At 37.6% G+C, this 21,922-nt stretch overlaps 1 protein-coding gene across 2 annotated transcripts in view; it reads right to left on the bottom strand.

Annotated features, from left to right (window-relative positions):
* The window catches only part of HSPBAP1 (HSPB1 associated protein 1), a 59,192-nt gene that overhangs the window by 18,908 nt on the left and 18,362 nt on the right, over nt 1–21,922 (bottom strand). For both annotated transcript variants that reach the window (XM_082740646.1, XM_082740647.1), the window contains one exon: nt 15,871–16,052. In XM_082740646.1, coding sequence (XP_082596772.1) covers nt 15,871–16,052 — 182 coding nt within the window. The remainder of the gene's footprint in view (nt 1–15,870; nt 16,053–21,922) is intronic.

The raw sequence follows: 21,922 nt of genomic DNA, 5'->3' as shown, positions 1-21,922 counted from the left end.
GCTTACATTTTAGAGGTTGGAGAGAGAAAATAAACAACAGACATAATTATGCCTATATCTAGAGGAAGAATGTTTCACTCAGGCAGCAGGAACAGCAATGCAATGAAACAGAAGTTTTTTGAAGTCTCTGATGACAAAAATAGAATGTTATGTCATGTATTCTAAAAGTTAAAATGTAACTCATTAAGGAGTGCACTTGCATGAGCTTCCGGGGATGTATGGAATTACTAAAGCACTATATATCGTACACTTGAAGCTAATATTACACGGTATGTTACCTAACTAGAATTCAAATAAAAACTTAAAAAGATGTAAAAAAATAAAAATATAAATGTTTAAGTTTCTGAAGCTCAACTCAGGAAGCTGGAAAGCCATACTTTCTCAAAGCAGTGCAGATATTTCTAGGTGTAACTAGTGTATTAACTTTTTACACTCTAGTGACATTAAGCCTTCTCCTAGGTTAATGGAGTTATTTAAAACTATAGATGCTGGAACCTTATTTCACACCTACTAAACCAGAGCCTCCAGGTAGGGTCTGCATATCTTTTGAAATACATATCCATAGATGACTTTTGCTATGCTCCCCCAAATCATGAACTCCTTAAGAGAAATGAACTTTAAAATAGACAGCACAGTGCTCCCAACTTGGCTCTCCTTATGCCTGGTTCTGTGGACAAATCATGCCCTAGTCAACTACTGACCTATAAATACCATCTAGACCAACAGTTCTCAAACCTAGATCCTTTGCATCCCCGTAGGGGCCAGGAGGTAGCAGCAAAGCTTCTTGCTTTCAACAAACTGCTCTGTTCTTCTTTAGGTTGGAATAAGGGGCTAACTGCTCGTTTGTTGTTGTTGTTGTTTTAAGATTTTACTTATTCATTTGAGAGAAAGAGAGAGGGAGAGAGAACACGGGGGAGGGCCAGCCAAAGCGAGAAGCAGACTCCATGCTGAGCAAGGAGCCTGATGTGATGCAGGGCTTGATCCCAGGACCCTGAGATCATGACCTGAGCCACCAAGGCATCCCTATTTGTTTTTTTAAAATCATGAATTTTTCCTATTGAGTTTTAAAAAATAAAACAAAACAAAAAACTTCCATGTGCAGGACCTGGGCCTAAATGCTGACACTTCTTTTATCAGTATCTTCCATCTACCTCTTCTACTTTTAGAGACAAACCATTAACAGCCTTAGTCAAAGAGAAAGAGGATTTTAGAGGGACCTTTAATGGGTGGTTTTGAGGAAGACAAGAAAAAGCATTTTCATTTTTGTTTTGAGTAATGAAAGTAGTGGATGACGGGCATATTACTAATGTCTGTTATAGAGGGGGAGTTCTTATAAGGTCAGTGCTGTTGTAAATGCGTTCACATACGACTCCCACACAGCTGCTCCAAGGAGTGGCAAAGATCCTGGCCCTCTTGATAGGGTCCATAAGCTCGGCACAGGGAGCTCACCTCTGTATTCCCCATGCCTAACATAATACCTGTCTCAGAGTAAGTGCTTAAAACATTTGTTCCTTGGCATGGAAAGAAGAATCTGTTGGCTTATTATGGGTAAATGGTTCTGGTCTTGGTATGGTGTTCAGTGTTCAGAATACATAAACTAACACAACACAGGGCTATCTTTCAAATCTAGTAATAGAAGACAGTCCCATAAATCAACTCATATAATGTGGCAAGTGCTCTGACAGAAGTGAGCAGAAGGTGCTCTACAGTCACTAATGAAAGGCTCTTGGTCCATGCAGGGAACTTAGAAGAGGCTTCCAATTAATTCTGGTCCTTGCTGAACAATCCACCACGCCTCAGTGTGGAATTTAACTAAAGGTAGCAGGAAGACTTGCAATGTAGAAACAAACAACAACAACAACAACAAAAAAAAAAAAACAGAGATTTGCCTTACCTAAGAAGAGCCTTGTGGAAGTGATTCTTAATCTTAGAGATAAACTCCTTTAGGAAACTAATGAGTGGTAACACCCCTCTCCTCAGAGAAATTCACACATATACACAATTCACATATACTAAGGGAGTCACTTGGAAGACCCCCTGTGAGAAACTCCACTCTAGAGCACTGCTTTAGAAAGAATCACAGAAGAAGATTTACCTATGGGGGATAGGGGTTATATGAGAAATTGGCAAGAGGCTTTGACTGACAGCAATGACAAAAAAGGAAAAATTATTTGGGAATGATTAGATCAGGGTGACCTAAACTACCTAAAATTCAGCTGCAGATTGGTCGGGAAAACCAAAGGCTGAAAAAAAAGGAAATTTGTCAGAAAATAGCATTTAGTGTACCTATTTTGTGCCCCCACTCCCAGACTCTTAAGAGCTGAGGCTTTTCTGCCAATTGTGTTCAGCTACTTAAAGAGTCAAATGTCTGAAATCAAAGTGGGTACAGAAGGAATCTACCTTGAGTCTTGCTGGAAACAGTGAAATGAATAAAGGTGATTGGTGGGGTGATCTACCCTGGAGTCTATTCCCACATCCACCTCAACAGTTGGAAAAGTCTAGAAATCATCTATATCCATAAAATTCTATTTGACACCATCGCTAAAAAGAACAATCAAGTGTCTGGTTGACTGTGTTAAAAAGAAAACTGCAGACTAAGGATGGAGTTACTTGCATAAGTGATAGGCCAAGTCACCAAACCAGGCCTTAATATTTAACTGTAGTTCAACCTCTCCCAGAAATGGGGTCTTAAATAGTAGATCAGGAATTTTCTGGTCAGCACCAATGAGGTAATCCATCGCATGGGCCATCTCCACACCCACCCGCACAGGAAGCTGAGGTAATCTGCTTGATAAAACTCCATGTGCCCTTCCCACTAAGGAAGGTGTTCTTACCTGAATCAACCCTTTTTTAACCTTTGCTAATAACTTCTTGTCCCAGCCTTCTTTCTATAAAAACCTTCCATCTTCTAGCTCTCCCCACTTGCTAGATGGGATGCTGTCTTGATTTCTTCAACAAAGCCAATGGGCTCTTTGAATCTACTTGGTTGAATTTTTTAAACAACTGCTCACAATAAAATATCTGCTTTCATGTAACTCACAGAAGGTTGTAGATTTGCCTTCTACAGACAAATTTATTTTCTCTTCTGCCAAAAATTGCTGTTTTTAAATTATCTGAAAAACTGTCATGCCTCTTCTTTTTTTTAACACCTAAACTCAGTAGCATTAACTTTCCCCTCCAGTTGTTATCTTCTCAACTACCTTCGTCAACAGCACTCTTAAGCCTGACTCCCCAACCCCAGACACAGCCTACATGAAACCCTGTCTATGGACAGCACTGAATGACCTGGACATTATACCATTCATGTACTATCAGACAGTTTCAGCAACAGAATTATGCCATAGCTCATCTTGGCTTGCCTGCCTTTTTCTTAGGAATGGTGGCCTAGCTATACTAGCCTATATCTCTTCAGCCTTGACTTACTAACAGATCGTAGGAAAAAGCCATGGGATTCTACATTTATCCCTCTTAAATTAAATCTTATTTCATTTCTGCCTGGCATTTTACAATGTTTAAATCAACTTGTCTACAAGACTCCCAAGCCTTATCTCAAGTCCTAACTTCTCTCCTATTTAAGGCCAGACCCACCATTTCAATTGCTAACAGGTTATCACCACCTGGTTATTGAATTTTTATAGCAGGCCAGACCCCAGTACTAACATTTCATGTGTATTATCTCTCTTAATCCTTATGAGATTGAAGGTCGATATACCCATTTAACTCATTTTTCTATGTGGAACCCAAGGGATGCAACTGTCCTTTTGACAGTACTGTTAAAAAAAAAAAGAAACAAAACACGCATACATTCTTGTCTGTCATAACAAGTGGGAGGAGAGTGCTACTGGTATTCAGTGTACAGAGGTCAGGAGGCAGCTCAACACAACAAAGAAAGGTTCTGTATCTTGCACAATTTTCATACTGCTGAAAAATGTGATTCTAATTCCCTGAAAGTAGGACTCCAACTCCACTTCACATAACATCAGAAGATCTTTGGCATGGTTTTCATATATACTGAGTTTTCCCGAAACAAAAATACTCAGTAAGTCAAGAGAGGACTATGCTTTGTATTCTGTGCAGCTTTACCAGGAGTTGCTCACTATTTTGAAAAGCAGACCACCAACAGCACTGCAACGCATAGCTTTTGGACCAGCAATATATCCACCAAGATCAGTCTGTGCCTATATTATCTCATAGTAATAACTCTACAAGTATAGATACAAATATACTTATTTAGCCTCATTTAAAAATGTTAAGTATACAATTTTGGAAATACTCTGTGGGACTTCATCTTAATTCTTAAAAATTGAACCTTTCCTTGTAGGTCACAAGTAGGTACAGGTATCTGATTAGTTCATTATGACTCCTAATATAGTCAGGTTTGAATAAATATACATTAAATCACATATTTCTGCTTAAATTCTCCTGTATTTTATAGCAGGGGCATTTCAATTGTTTTTAAAAATTATGTGTGAAGGTATGTGTGAAATGCCGCAAATGGCATTCCGGAATAGTGAAGGGGACGCAGGCTCTGGTAGGAGACCCCTGCCCCACCATCTCTACAGCTCTTCTGGTATAGACCACACACCTCCCTGCTTTTGCTTCTGCTGTTCCCTCTGCCAGCAGCTCTCCCACACCCCAGTTCACATTTCTCTTTGAAGACCCAGTGTAAATGCCACTTCTTTAAATGTTTCCACTCCCCCTCATGCAACCGCGTCATTCTCTCTTGGTCTCTTCCTTCTGAAGAACTTTGACTCTTTTTGCCTCTGACCCAGTCTCCTCACTACAGCAAGAGCAATCTTTTAAAAATTTTAAGACCTGTCACTCCCTTGCTTTACATTTAGAATTAGGTCCAAATGCCTCAGTCATGGGCCTGTATGACGAGGGCCCTCTTACCTTTCTGATGCCTTCTAACCCTCTGCATATCTCATTGGCCAGGCTTTAGTCACAATGGCTTTTTTTTTGCCCCCAAAAGGGTAAATTTTCCCTTCTTCAAGGGCTTTGCATATGCTATTCACTCTGTTTAGAAGGCTCCTGACCCTCCCTTCACATGGCTAGCTTCTCATTTTTTAGGAATCAGCTTAAATTTATCATATCCTTGGAGAAAGCTTCCCAACTTACCCTATGTAAAGGAAGTCCCTCTCCTGTTGTTCTTAATTTGGGCCCATTTTTGTTTACTTCATAACACTTAGGACAATTGGCCATTACTGGTTAGAGTCACTGGTCTGTCTTCTCCACTAGAATATGAGCTCCCTGAGGAAAGGGGACCAGGGCTCTGCGACTATCTAGCCTAGCACAGTACCCGAAAAACAGGCATTTGTAGAATGAATAAACACTCACATTTTACAGTCTTTTTCTGTCTTTTCATCACTTACATACCTCACTAGTTTCAGCAACTGGCAGAGTCTAACATAGCAGAGCTTAAATCTAGTTTCCACATTTATCTATCCTTACCACATTTATCTATCCTTACCTTACCTTACCTTTAATGTTTTTTACTGGCTGGCGCACTTAATTACTCTGTTTTGCTCTGGAATCCTTTTTTTTTTTCTCCTTGGGCAAATATAAATCTAGTAGGTATGGTTCTGGGATTCTTTCATCATTCCAGGCCAGTGCCCAAGTCTAAACAATTCTAACACAAAGCAAATGACAACAGTCATTTGGGACAGCCTCACCTAGAACTTAGCAAGCTCCTTCACAGTCTGCAATATCAGAAAAAGAGCATTGCAGACCAGTGTGCATCAGTGTTGGCCCTGGTTTCTGGAGTAAATGGAATGTGGTATCCATTCAAAAGGATGGCATATGGTTTTGGAGGTGATTTACTTAATCACATACCTGGACTGACTACTTCATTATGTCTTCTAGTGTAGTCACTGGGCATGAACACACCAAAATATATGCTGTTTTATTTTAAATTACTTCCTTTAAAATGTTCCTTTCTGTCACAAGTAAGGTATTTTTAACAATTTTTTAAAATTACATGCGAAGGTAACTATGTCATCTACAAGTTGTATTTCAGGATCATAAATGGAATGCAGGAGCTGAGGGAGTTGAGAATCAGGACCACACCAAATCTACTTAAATCAACATAACTGACTGATAACATGGGATATGCTAATCAAGGATGGAGACTGTGAGACATAAACATCTCTATTATCATATTAAAACTTTACAATGTAGTTGGAGATATCAACTTGAAACAATATAAATAACCAAAAAAAAAAAAAAGCCACAGGCAATGTCTATCACTATCACACAATGGTTCAATAAATTAAGAGGTCAAGAACAATTGAATTTGGCTTTCACCCTTCTCAGTCTCTTTTCCCTTCCTCTGCTCCAGTGAGAAATACAGCAGATTGCTAACCTATGGATTTAGCCATGAAATAAATGACTGTCAATAATCTTGCCCCAGGCATCTGGCCATAGGAGCTCCCCTTGAAACTGCAGACCTGTGGCTTCCTGAGAACTGCTCTTCCACCAACTTCAAAAGCCTCTTTCCCCTGCTACACAGGCATTAGCCCTGAGCATCTTGAGCAATGCACAAAAGAATGATGGTACAGAGGGCAGGATTCATCTTGGAACTCTCCCTTTAAAATGATACAATTCTCCCAGACTCTACACTTGCTTGCTCCATGCAGATACCCTGTAATAACTATACTTTCTTATTTAAATAAATGTTGCTTTAATTTTTCATGCTGTTCCATGAGCAGGATGTGGCAGAAACTGCCCATATTCCTTTGTATCTTCCAACTGTGTTCAGGGAGATGTCCGCTAAGAGACACCCATTTTCTAGCCTCCCCTGTGGTTCAGTGGGGCTATGAGATTAAATTCTAAGCATTAAAGAGAAGTTGTTAGGGGGACTTCTGCGAAAGTTCCCCAAAAGTGAGACAGAGAGCTGAGAGCAGACTTCTGTCCTTCCTTCCTCCTTTCAGCGATATAGTTATGATGGCTATCCTGGAATGCAAGGATGTATTCCAAAGCCCTGAGGATGGAAGCCACATGCTTAGAAGGATAAAACAGAAAGAATTAAAACTTGGGTTCTTTGGTATAACATAGCCTCCATTACAGCCCAAGCTACTGCAGCTCTGAACTCTCCTTACATGAGGGGGAAAAAAAAATCACCTGTATGCATTTAGTTAGGCAACTTCTATTCAGGGTTATCTGTTATATGCCATGAAGTCTGCTAAAGACAACAACAAAACCCCCAAACAACCACAGGCTCAAAATGGCCATCACTGAGGTTAAGGCCCTAAATCAGTAAAACAAGACTTAAAACCTAACCTAATGGCATTTCATCCCCCTCCCTGCCACAACTGTAACCTTTAACCAGTCAACATGGAATTTCTGGTTAAGAGTAGAAAATTTACTAACAGACCTCTTAAACTCCCCTTAGGAGGGCAACCTTTCCTAAACAATGCATTCTTTGCTAATACATTTCTTCCTTCTTCTTCTTCTTCTTTTAATACCCTCTCTCTGCCTTTAAAAATTTGTTCAGCTCAGTGGAGTTTCCTTCTACTTGCTAGATGGGAGGTTGCCTGATTCATGAATTGTTTAATAAAGTCCAGTTAGATCTTCAAATTTACTGGGTTGTATTTTGTTTTTTTAATGGGCCTAATCCAAATTTATTCAAGAGGTTAGTCCATGAAACCTGTCTTTCCCCAATAATCCCATTCTGTAAGAGACTTTTTCCCAGGTTTATAGTTGGCTAGTCCTAAACCCCGTATCACAGAAATGTATCCCAGAAGCATACTCTTAAAGACATTTTGGGGTGGGAGTAGGGAGAGTTCTACAAACTGCTTTGAGTAGATTATGAATTTAGTAGGCTTCCCCAGGCTGGCCTGGAGAGCTAACCGCCAAGATCAGCATCATTTCTCCAGGGAAAAAGAGAAAAAAAAAAAAAATGTTCTCAGTCCAAATAATTGATATACAAGTAAAATGCATAGATCATAAGCAATGAAAATGACAAAAGACAATAAAACAAAGAGTCAAAAGGTCTAGATCATCAACTCTTTAATTAAAGAGGAAGATTAGATTTACTACAGAAGTGCTAATATAGGCCTGTTATAATTTGGTAGTTTGTTAGATACTCTAGTGGGGAGGGTCAATTCTAGAAGAAAATCATATCACGTTTTACTCCAGCACTTAAAGAAGTTAACCAGGAATCCAGTCTTGCTTTTTTATCCTCCTCCAACCCCAGGTAATCAGCCCCGATTCCCAGCTGCTTCTCAGAACCTATCTAGGAAGTTTATTGGCAGTTAAGAGATGCCTTAAGAGAAACAGGTGGAAATAACACATTATAGTGTTTCAGGATAAGAATAAATGTAGCACAGCTTCTGTAGAGAATGAGCATTATAAGCAAAATTTATTGTTCACTCGTAGTTGAAAACTGGCTGACCAACAAAAATGAACTTTGTTTATAACACAAAAGTAGGGCAGGTACTTTATTCTCTTTCCTTCAGGTGGCCCTGCCTTGTGATGTAAATATAACAGCAATGGGGATCCGTTTTGAAAATTGTTTAATTAAAAATGTTCCCAACACTTTAAATAGGAGGCTTTAAAGCTCTGCTTGAATTTAAAAAAAAAATTCAAAATGTCTACACTTCAATATTCTAGATTATGCATAATATTCTAAAACTATTAGTATGTTTAAGTGATAATATAATGTTAGGAACAATACTGAATTCTAATAGCACATTTTATACTGTTCAATCCTAAGGTTCGATTTCTGCATTCTACTTCAAAGTCCCATGGGAGGCCAGTCTTATTTTATTTAGGTTAGTGTCTTCAGGGCCTCACACAATGAGTACAACAAATGCTCAAAAATTGCTGAGTTACTGGGGTGCCTTGGTAGCTCAGTCGTTAAGCGTCTGCCTTCAGCTCAGGTCACGATCCCAGGGTTCTGGGATTGAGTCCCACATCAAGCCCCACATGCAGCCCCACATCAAGCCCCGCACTGAGCTCTGCACCAGGCTCCCTGCTCAGCAGGAAGCCTGCGTCTCCCTCTCCCACTCCCCTAGCTTGTGTTCCCTCTCTCGCTGGGTCCTACTCTGTCAAATAAATAAAGTCTTTGTTAAAAAAATTTTTCTGAGTTACTGATCTAGGTAACTAGATCTATTTTTATGCTGAACTTGAGTAACTCCTAAATCTGTTTCAATTAACAAGTTAAATAATTATTCCAGGATCAAACACCATCTTGAAAATGTTGTACAAGTAACCAAGTCTGCCATAATTTTAGCTTTAATCAAAGAACTGAAGAAAACTAGTAAATGCTTATAACACAGAATAGCGGCTTTTTTTTTTTTTTTAAAGCTTACCATGTAAACACTGCCAAAAAATAATCTATTCTTAAACCATTTCATTCTACAAGGTATATTTTGAGTTAGGGTACTCTCAGAGCCCAGATTCAGTATGAGCTAGTTAGTGTAAGCTCTAGGCTCTGAGAACACTCCAACTCAAAACTATTTTTTCTTTTACCTATAAATACTGTTTGGGTGATTCATAGTCATGGTTAATTTGATTCTATTTGTCACATAAAAACTTGTCTCATTCTACTAATTCTCCATGCCTAGATCAAAAAATATAGAAAAACTGATTATACATAATTCCATAATGAGTCTTTTTGCCTTAAAAAAAGGCGCGATATTGGTTAAAACAACAAAAATGAAACTTTAAAACAATACAATTATAATTACAATAAAACTTTTAAAGGATAAATACTTCAGTTTAAGTTTTAAACAGACCCTTAAATGTACATTATAAATTACCAAGTACTTAGGCTCTTTCTTCCTTAGGAAACAACCATAGGTAACATAAACAGGAAAGAGATAGTTAGCTTTCTACACACATAGGCTTGAATAAAAACTCAAATTCTTACACTCCAATTTGCCTCATCAGAAAGCATCACTAACCATCAAACCCTTTTAATCATTACTAAACCACCTGGCTGAATTTCAAGATACTCTCGTAACTACGTTATAAAGTCCAAGACAGGTCAGAACTATTCTTCCAAGTATTGCATTTTGTGCAATTCTGTGTCCTGGTGACTTAACATGGCTCCAGACTCACAGCAGCCAATCTCAATCACAACACTAAATGGAACCTATCTGGGAAACATTCTCAGGGCAAAATCATTTTTGATATAGGTTGATTCGAATAGCTTCAATTATGATGATTCTTATTGATAATTACAAAAGATAAGACCTATTATTCTCATCTAATGAGTGAAAGAAATTTTATGTGATATTGTCACAAATACCCTACCTTTCTTGGGAAGTAGAGAACAAAATGTTCCAAATTAAGTTTTATTTAGATTTTCAATGATGTGATAGACAACTAAAAAAGAATGGGACTAATTTCATTTGCCAAACATGAAAGCCAGTTAAGTGTCAAAATCACAACTGTTGGCCCCCTCTAAGACTCTAGGATATTTTTCAATCATATCAGTATATGCATTAGTGTATTTACCAGTATATATAAATCTTATATATTTTTCAGTAGATAATTTTAATTTGTGGAAGAAAAGGGTTAATAGATGGAAATTTTAGAGTTTATAAGTAAAAAACTTATAAAACTAGTAGAAACCTGAAGAGAGCTAAGAAATTCTTATCAAGATTGACAAATGCTATGATTAACTAAAAGCCACAGAAAATTTGACAAAGGTGAAACTAGGGGTATAAATTAAAGCATTCCTTGAATGATGCTAAGAACCAAAGAACTATCAAAACAAGAAATGGTAAGATAAAACAAAAATTCTCTTCTGTAATCATTCAAGTACCTATTATGTATTCAGCACCATGTTAGCAGTTTAGGAGAATAAAAAGTTATAAAACATAGTCCCTGTTCCCAAGGAGCTAACATTGTTAGAGAAACAAGACACATATATTCTATGCCACGCATCATTTAAATAACAATTCAAATAAAACATACAGGCATGAAGGCAAGGGATGGATAGCCATGGGTACGGTGGTTGAGAAGGCTTCATAGCCAAGACTGAATCTGAGCCGGACCCTAAGAAGTAGAATTTTAAGAGACAGAAGTTGGGAAGAGCAGGAGCAAAAGTCAGAAGATGACATAGGACAAAGTGGTCCAGCCCACAGCAAGGAGACAACAGGGACATATGCCTAGGGGACAGGTCACATCAGTCATATTGGGGAGAGTTTTAAATGCTATTCTTATACAATTTTAAGTCATGAAATTTTAGTGAACATGATTAATATATTTCAAAATTTAATTTGTAGCATGACTTAGCATGTATCTTCATGAGAAACTGTTTTAGAATTGATTGAAGGAGGAGTCAGAACTAGAGAAATAGAGAGTAATATAGAAGTGATGTTGTAAACCAGAAGTTCTCAAGGTGGTCCGTGGACCCCCCTGGGAGTCAATGAGACCCTTTCAAAGGATCTGCAAGGTTGAAATTATGTTCATAATACTATTAAGATGATATTTGCCTATTTTACTGTGTTAACATTTACATTGATGGCACAAAAAAAGTGGTGAATGAAACCGCTGGTGTCAAGATGCTGGAACCAAAATGTACCAGGCAGCATTGTATTCTTTTGTGAAAACAGCTTTATTGAGGTATAACTGATATATAATAAACAGCATATATTTAAAGTGTACAATTTTGGTGAATTTTTTACATATATGGACATGGGAGAAACTATCACTATAATCAAGATGGCAACTTTTTTTTTTTTAAGATTTCATTTATTTATTTGACAGACACAGATCACAAGCAGGCAGAGAGGCAGGCAGAGAGAGAGAGAGGAAGCAGGCTCCCCGCTGAGCTGAGAGCCCGATGCGGGGCTCCATCCCAGGACCCTGGGATCATGACCCGAGCCAAAGGCAGAGGCTTTAACCCACTGAGCCACCCAGGTGCCCCCAAGATGGCAACATTTTGATCATGTCCAAGTTTCCCTGTGATCCTTAGTAACCCGTCTCCGTCTTGATATCTTTTGGTCACTATAAATTTATTTACAAGTCTACAATTTTATATAAATGGAATCATATAGTAAGTATTCCTTTTTCATGCTAACACTAACCAGAGACAACCTAAACAAAGTAGACTTCAGAACAAGGAAAAACCCAGGAGAAAGAGGATCATTTCATCATGATATAAGATTGATTGATGAAGAGGACATAATAATCCAAAATGTATATGAACCTAATAACAGTTTCAAAATACATGATACAAAAACTGACCAACCTAAGCTGAAAAAGAAACATATATACAATTATAATTGGGAAATTTCCATACCTTTCTCTAAACGATGGGCAGAACAAGCACACAGAAAATTAGTAGGAATGCAAGAGACTTAAACCATTGACTTTAGTGACGTTTTTAAAACGCAACAACAGAAGCATATGTATTACTTTCAAGTACACCTGGAACATTCATCGGAATGACTATATTCTGGGGGAAAAAAAGAATGACTATATTCTGGACTGTAAACAATAAATTTCAAAGGGCTGGAATCATATAAAATATGTTCTCTGACCACAGTGGATTTAATTTAACAGAAACTAACAACAGAAGATAGCTGGAAAATCCCCAAATATTTGGAAACTAAACATTATACTTCTAAATAATCCATAAGTCAAACAACACATCACAAGGGGAATTAGAAAATATTTGAACAGAATGAAAATTATTTTGGATATTGGTATCAAGAAACACAAGAACCTGAAAGCTTCTTAATACTTAAAATACTTCCCTAATGAGAAAGGTGACATTAACAAATGTCACTTTTTAAAAAATGAAGTATATGGAAATGTGTCAACATTTGGAAGATCTATATAACTCAGCAAACCAGTATTTTCCAAATGGCCAATGAGAGGCATTACAAAAGAGCCATTCTATGCAAGATGGACCAATGGATTTTATTGTAAAAGTATAAAGAGTTCATTGATTATGCATTCAGATTCTGTATTGCAACAAATAAACCTTTAAGAAACTACCTCTTGTCAAATTTGGCGGAGTATTACTTTTTTAAAGATTTTATTTATTTGAAAGAGAGAGAATGAGAGAGCAAGAACATGAGCGGGGGAGGGGCAGAGGAAGAAGCAGACTCCCTGATGCAGGACTTGATCACTGGACTCCAAGATCATGACCTGAGCCAAAGGCAGTTGCTTAACCAACTGAGCCACTTAGGCATCCCAAGTTTGGTGGAGTATTAAAAAAAATTCACAATTATCTTAAAAAGTTTCTAAAATAGTCCTATTTTTTTCAGCTGCATATGTGTGTGAGCAACATATTCCTCATATACTTCAAACAAACCAACAAATTTTAAGACTATACAAGGAAGCAGAATATAGCTGTATTCTATGAAGGCAGACATTAACAAGTCTTGCAAAAATGTAAAAACAATGCCAGTCCTCTCAAAACAAATTTTAAAAAAATTTGATTATAGTTATTTTCATAAAAATGTTATGTTCACATAATAATGATTTTATTGAGCCTGGTGGTGGGTATTGTGGAGGGCACATATTGCATGGAGCACTGGGTGTGGTGTATAAACAATGAATTTTGGAGCACTGGAAAGAAAATAAAATGAAATGAAAAACAAAAACAAAACAAAAATAAATGAATTAATAAAAATTCATCTGTTTTAACGTTTAACTGCCCACCATTTTATATCAGATGGAAGAAAGCTTAAAACAGTAAAGTAATAAGACTAAGTGAATGAATGAATTATGGTGATGAAAGGAAAACATCTTATATACCTGTGATGTAAGACTTGGTGCTCAGAAATCTCTGAGATAAAAAATGATATAATCATAATAAATTTTGTTATTCATAGCAGATTTCCCTGTTCTAATCCAGTGGATTAATCACCATAATGTGAGCTGACAGAAAACCTCATTTCAAATGAAAACACCAGGTTGTATAAGAGCTCAATTAGAATTCCGGCACACTACCAAAAGGCACTTACTGGACAGGACACATACCTGCCCTGGGCTTCATGCCTGGGCTGAGATGAAGTGACTGAGAGTCAGGGAGTCATATGGGAGATTCAAGCAAGGCAGAGCAAGCCCAGACTCAGCTGACATGGAAGTCCTTACCCCGCTGTGGGGTCCCTAAAAAACTGGATGTCTTCAGACCCTGTGTATGCATACAGTGCGGCAGATAAAGCTCACAGGACAGACTGCTTGGGTCACTCTTTTCTTAGCTGCAGATTTTCAGAAAAGGTTTACTTCTTTGTGCCTCTTTTCTCTTCCAACAGGGATAATTATTATATTATATGGTTACTTGATGATTATAAATGTAAAACACTTAGAAAAATACCAAGGATAAGAAGTACTCAATAAATATGACTATTACACAATGTTTTACCTGAAACATGGAATATAAAAGTACTAGTCTAATCTACAGGATAGGTGAGAGTACAAGAAATATAATAAAAGACTCTAAAAGTTAACTATGATATCTACAAGTTCCAGGGTTAAAGACTCATAAAGTGGTCACAGATAATGTTATAAGAAAAAAAATTATCTCAAAAGTATCATTTAAAAATGTGTAAATAGGTTTGGTATAGACTTTGGATTCAGAAAGCATCTACAGAATGTTTTCAAAACTGATGCATTCTTTCATAGTTATAAGAAGAATATATATTCAACTAACAATTCTGAGACAAGTGATACATTTTCCCTTTTTAAATAAAAAGCAAAATTTAAGTAAGCATTTAAAAAAAATTTTAAAGCTACAAATTATTGATCACTGTATTATATAACTACGTAACCTCAGCATCTACACCTTGACTTGAAGTGAAAACAGAAAAACACAGGCTGAATGGAAGAGGAAATGGGTGATGTGGATTAAGGAGTGCTGGGCAGGGGGTGATCTATGGGATGCGGAATCACTATGTTGTACACCTGAAACATTACAATGCATGTTAACAAACTGGAATTTAAATACAAACTTAAAAACAAGTTTTTTGGACTGGCAGCCTATGTGAGAGGGAAGTCCAGCAAGGGGGTGATGGTGACGAGCAGGAGGAGAGCAGTCCAGGGGGCTCGGTTCTGACAGCACAACGGCCTGCAGTGATGGCGGAATACTTCTCTGGACAAAGGATCAGGGGCAGGATAAAGGACTCTGGAGCCCTGACCTGATTGTGGGTAAGGCAGAGTCATCCAAACAGCTTCCTGGAACTACTCCCATTCCTGCCTCATGCCCAAGACACACACAGAAAACAGAACAGGGAGTTTGCGAAATCACCCCACAAAATAAGCTGGCAGTTTGGGGTAGAAAATATTTAAAAAAGGATATGGTGGTATGCAAACTCTGCTGTCAGTTGTGTCAACACATGACAAAGAGTTTCCACATTCTTACTTCTGCAAGCACTCCCATACTTCTGCAGGACTTCTGCAATCAAACACCAGGAGCCCAGCACTCTCTGCCCCAGGCCATTAACCTGTACTAACCCCTCAGAGCAGGAAGGGATGGCAGCAGCAGCCTGGAATGCTTCCAGGATTTCGCCAATGCTTCTTCAAGTAATAATCAGTGCTGTACTTCCATCTGCCTCACTAACAGAATAAAAACATTTATGTAGGTCAGGGGGAAATAAAGTTCTATACACAATCTACGCTTCCATATTCATATACAACAAGCCGGGCACTGTTTAAAGGTGAACGAGGGAGTATGGAAGAAGTTTGTGAGTAGGAAAACAGTGACAAAGCTGCTCATCCGGGTGAGCCAAACATTACACTTCACCTGGGCAAATCTTTTAGCTTGAATGGATAAAATACTTAAGACACACAGTGACTACTTTTGAGAGAAGATGACAGTGAAAGAATAAGGTACCAGAGAAGTTCTAATTTGTGATCTTTTCTCAAGAATAAATTACTACCATGGTTAAAAGGAATGCATTGACTTACCTGGAAAATATCTGCCTTGTTGTCAAATAGGCTGACAAAATATTTGTAGTCGGCATAAGCCCAGAATTTGGAATGATCATAATCTCTAAATGGTCCAGACATAGCAGGCTGGCCACAGTTCCAGGTCAGGAACTCTTCAAGTGTAGCTTCCACATAATTACATGCCGTTTCAAACTGCGGAACTGCAATGGAGAAGAACCCAATTTTAAATGTACACTGAACACAATTTCCAGATACTATTGTTTTTTTTAAATGAAGATAATTTCAACCAAAAAGATGTTCACTATCATTTAACATAAATTAAAAATTAATTTTGTGCTTGCTATATAATTAGAACCGTCTACAACACTCACAATACAAAATGATTTAACATAAAGGTAAAAAACAAGGTTTTAACTTGACAATTAAACAGTACCCTTAGTATATCCTGATTCAGTAATCCAGCAGTATATTCAACTTTTTTAAAAGATTTTATTTATTCATTTGACAGAGAGAGAGAGACAGAGAGCACAAGTATGGAGAGGGATAGAGAGAGAGGGGGAAGCAGACTCTCCGCTGAACAGAGCAAGACATGGGACTCCATCCCAGGACCCTGAGATCATGACCTGAGCTGAAGGCAGATGCTTAATTGTCTGAGCCACCCAGGTGCCCCAGTGGTATACTTTAGATAATTAATTTTCCAAGACATTTTCAGAGGTCTGTGAGATCTAAACTGTTTTCACAATCATACTTTCATGTTTTTCATTCTCATTCCCCTATGAGTGTACAGCGGAGTTTACCAGAAGCTACATGACATTAGTTGATGTCACTGCTGTGACTGCTAGTAGAATACGTATTTATGTACTTGTATTTTAATGATGTCTCAGTTTTAATTTACAATATGGTAAGCATCGCTAGATAGACTCCACACTGACAAAAGCTCATTGGGAAACTCAATAATTTTTTTAAAGGTATAGCATTTATTGCATTTCCAAATACTACAGAAAATATGGAAAGCTGCATAAAGTTGTATGTCATCCCTGTGCAGGAGCCATGCTAGTCTCCTTTGTACTGGGAACTCAATAATTTTTAAGTGCAAAAGGATCCTGAGATAAAAATTTTGAGAGCTACTTCTTCAGATTAAGAAGGAAAAAAAGCAAAGACCTCTTTTGAAAATTTTCTGACTTTATATTGCACACATACCATAAAAGCTCCTCAGAATCATTAAGTGGCCAATGGCAACTTAAAGTCTGTTCATTTTTTAAAAAGATTTTATTTACTTATTTATTTGACAGAGAAAGAGAGACAGCGAGAGAGGGAACACAACCAAGGGGAGTGGGAGAGGGAGAAGCAGGCTTCCTGCTGAGCAAGGACCATGATGCAGGGCTCGATCCCAGGGTCCAGGGACCACGACCTGAGCCGAAGGCAGACACATAATGACTGAGCCACCCAGGCGCCCCTAAAGTCTGTTCATTTATTCATTAACTCATTTATTTCAGAATTGTTTATAAAGTACTTAACTGGTAACTAGCACTGTGCTCAGGCTTGTAGGAACATAACAGAGATGTAAGACTCTAGGATCGAGAACATATTTAGACAAAGATAAAGCTTTAGCTAGAATAATGGGAAATTTGAGGCATTACTTAATTAAATGCAAAATCTTGTGCCACAGACACATAGGAAAGGCAAAGACCCAAAGAAGAGGGTTGATCAGGAAAGCTTAGAGAGAAGACTATCCAGAATGGTTCGTTACTATGGGCATGACTCATGTATATAAGAATTATTCTTCCAATAGTGATAAAATGAATTTTTTTTGGTAAAAAGCAGAATATTTTCAATGCACACTCACTGGGAGGTTAATATTCAAGAATTCTGATTATGATCAGCATGAAATCCTTTTAAGAGATATAGATGTTCTGCATGTAAATCAGCACAATAGCTGATACACAGAAGATGCTCAATAACAATTAGGCACTAATTCTAATCCTTACATTAACTTTAAAAGTTAGTTGAGTTAGTAGCAAGAGGAGAAAGGTATTCAAACTCTTCTTTCAACAGCTTCTATCTTTTCCCTCCATTTCTGCCTGAACTGCCTAGGATTATCTTGACCATCTTTCCCCCCACTCCTCTCTTTTTCCTGTAACTCAAAATGGCAGAGAAGTAACAGAGGGGAGGGTGTATGCCAGAGAGTCATCCTAACTCATCTACTTCATCAACTTGTCATCTGACTTTGAGAAGCAGGAAGATTTTATAGGAGTACATTTATCTAAAAGATAAAAATCTGCAGTATTTAAAAACGATTTAAATTTGACAATTTTTGAGAAGCACTCAGAACAGTGCCTGCCACTTAGTAACCCATCTATATATCTATCTATCTATATATATATTCTATATATATATATATATTCTTAATATTATCAACATCATCGTTAAGAATTTACCCCACCAACAGGGGCACCTGGGTGGTTCAGTTGGTTCAATGTCTGCCTTCGGCTCAGGTCATGATCCTGGGACCCAAGGATCGAGCCCTGCGTTGGGCTCCCTGCTCAGCAGGCAGCCTGCTTCTCCCTCTGCCTTTGTCGCTCCCCTCCACTTGGACCCTCTCTCAAATAAATAAAATCTTAGGGGAAAAAAAAAAAGAATTTACCCCAACAATATAGGAATACACAGTTTTTTTTGTTTTTTTGTTTTTTTTTTTTAACAAACAAAAACCCATGTGGCAAGAAAGCTGCATGGTTCTGGGAAACAGGAGTCATTTCATAGTCATTTCAGTAAGCTCCAATGGAAGCCTGAAGTCATTACACTGTCTTAAGAGTTTTCTCTTCATAAAATTCAATCCAACTGATCGAACTGAATACCAAAGCCATTACTTGAGACATTTGTCCCTGGGGGGTACAGTAGTAGGCCAGTTTTCACAGGCATGTCTGCATTGCAGCCTTATCAGGAGACTTTGTATTCTGTCACAGCAAGTTCTGTACTTTAAAAAAATGAAAATCTAAAAGGGCAAAAATTACATGTGAGAACTTTAACTGTCAGGAGAAAATTACAATGAATGGAATGAATGGAAATGACAGACTTCTTTACATTTACATAGTTATTTCAAAATAGAATCTTGAATTTTTCCTTCCTGGAAGTAGCAGCACCAAAGGTACTGTTTTCATTCTGTTATCATGACAATTTCTTTCTGGGTAGTACAGTTGTTCTTAGTTTATTTCTTGCAATGCAATTATTCCTTTCTAACTTTATTATTATTGTTCTTTCATTTAACATTGAAGTAGCCTAGGCAGCTACAATTTTTATCCCACTTACTGTCAAAGTGTTAGGTAAGAAGAAGCTCAACCGAGCTCAGGATTTGGAAGTAATATATAAGTTGAGTTTGCTTCTAACTCTCATAAAAGGGAGTCCTAAAATGGGTTTTCCAGAGTAGGGAAACAAATATTTCTCCATTTTGTTAGACTTCATCATTTTATTTTATTTTAATTTTTTAAAGATTTTATTTATTTATTTGACAGAGAGAGAGTACAAACAGGGGGAGCAGCAGGCAGAGAAAGAAGCAGGCTCTCTACTGAGCAGGGAGCCGGATGTGGGACTCTATCCCAGGACCCGGGGAACATGACCTGAACCAAAGGCAGCCGCTAAACCGACTGAGCCACCCAGGTAACCCTAGACTTCATTTTACAAGCAAGAAACACTGTATGGAAGGCAGGTGTACTTTTGACCATCCTTGCACCCCCATCTACAAATGCTTTGAGTTATGTCTACCACTGTTTTTCCCAAATTACTGCCATGTCCCTGGGCCCATATAATCCAAATGAATTTGATCCAGAATCATTTCAAAGAGCTGTGAGATGTTGTTATCTGCTTATAAAAATAAACTAAGAGATACATATAACTCAAACAGTATAATTACTAATACTATTATCTCAAGCATTCTAGAAAAAATCAAGCTAAGATATAAAACAAAAATAAGAAATACATTCAATAGGAAGGAAACAAGGTTATAACTAATTTTAAGATCAGATGCCTGTCTTCCTAGAAAACCCACAAGAATAAACTAAAAAATTACATATACTAATAAATAGTGGGATAAAAAATAAACATACAAAAATTGGCTTTTAAAAATCTAGTCATCACAACTAGTTAGAAAAATATAATAGGTAAAAATATTTTCCTTTATACCAGCTAAAAAAAGTTTATATTTATAATTAATATTTTAAGAAATCTGAAATATGAAAACCCCAAATATTTTCATTGAGAGATGAAATGGACTTTCTAGGTGATAATGACAGGTTCTAGCATAGGCAGATAACAGTATTATCACAAGGGAGATTCTTTCTGAATTAACTTAAAACAGCACTTATTGAATTTTCACTTAAAATCCCAACAGGATTTGTTTAATATGAGTACATTATTTAACTCTAAAATTCATTTAGAGGAATAAAATTCAATAACATTCAAGAAAATACTGAGAAAGAAGGGTAATTAGGGAGGATGAGTCGTCTTTCAAATATTAAAATACGTATCAGTTGCTAAAATAGTATTTAAATAACGTTTTACTGGCTTCCAAACTGATAGCTCAATACATGGTCGAAAAACAGATGTTGGAATCCGTAAGAATATAGTAATATAATAAAGACGATTTCAAACTCAGTAGGGGAAAAAAAAGAATTATTCAGTATATGGAACTGAAATAAAAGGTATTGTTATTTCCAACTTAACCTAAAAAAGTCAGTCAGTGAATACTATACAACAAAATAAACATGGAAAGGATAAAGATTAAATGTAAAGGGGAAATCAAGCTATTAGGAGAAAATATTAGAATAGAAAGGATTTCTAAGTAAACAAAATAAAAATAAAATGTTAATGAGAATGGACTATATATAGATACCAGTCCTTTTTTTTCCCCCCCCAAACGATGAATCTAAGTTTGGGGAAAGAAGTGGCAAAACAGGCACCCTCACATGTTTTGACAGGGGAGTACATATAAACCACATTTCTGCGAAGCACTTTGCCATATGCACCAAAGGCCTTTCATTCTTTTATTCCACAAATACCTGAGTGTCCATCTGGTGCTCAGCCCATGGTGAGGGCTGACCTTGACCCTCACGAAGGTGGCTTTCTTGGGGGGAGGAGAGACTTGAAAGAGTTAATTACTTACAGATTAACCACGTGATTCTAAGCTAAGTGCTGCTGGGAAATACAAGGTGCTGGGAAACAACTGAGTGGCTGCCCCTGATTTGGGAGGTAGAGGTGCTGTGTGATCGGGAGAGACTTCCAGGAAATGACATTTGAGCTAAGCTCTGAAGGAGGAAGAGGAGTTAACTAGGGAAAGCTGCAGTAAGGGGAAAAGGGAAAGGAGAAAAGAATGGCTGGACTCTATATGCAAAGGCCTTGAACAAAGGAGAAGCAAACTTCTGGAAATGAAGCAAAGAGAGACTTCTACACCACACAAAAATTTTGGCCTTTAGCGTAAGGGTTAAGCCACCTAAGGGTTTTAAGCAGAAAAACAGGATGAGACTTGTGTTTTTAAAAACCTGTCTCTGGTTTCAATACGAAAAAATGGGCTGGAAGGGGGACAGAGGGACCAGGGATGAGACTACTGCAGCTATGTTGGTGAGAGAGAGCAGGGCAACCCTGCCTAAAGGATGGCCATGTGGCATGAGAGAAGCAGGTGGATGTGCTACATACTTAGGGTTAAGTCACAGGGTCACCAGACACTACTTGGAGGGGCAATCAGATGCCTCAGAGGTTTCTGGGTAAGCAGGTTCAAGCGTAGTGCTGCTACTCGTGATAACATTCATACCCTTTGACGCAGTCATTCTTCTTCTAGGAATCTATCCCTGGGAAATAATCAGAAACCTGAATAAGATTTGTTTTCAATGATGCTCACTACAGACTTATTTATAAATTTGAAGTTTCTAAGCAATCTAAATAATCAAAACAGGAAAAAAATTCAAATTCATTATGATACTGGCATACAACAGAGTATTAGCCATTTAAAAATCACATTTAACATGAAGAGAAACTGCTCAGGACATGTGAAGGGAATAAAAAAGCAGGCTGTGAAAATTAA

Source organism: Mustela nivalis, assembly GCF_964662115.1.
Source record: "Mustela nivalis genome assembly, chromosome: 1".
NCBI classification, from domain to species: domain Eukaryota; kingdom Metazoa; phylum Chordata; class Mammalia; order Carnivora; family Mustelidae; genus Mustela; species Mustela nivalis.
This window is presented reverse-complemented; position numbering and strand designations above follow the sequence as displayed.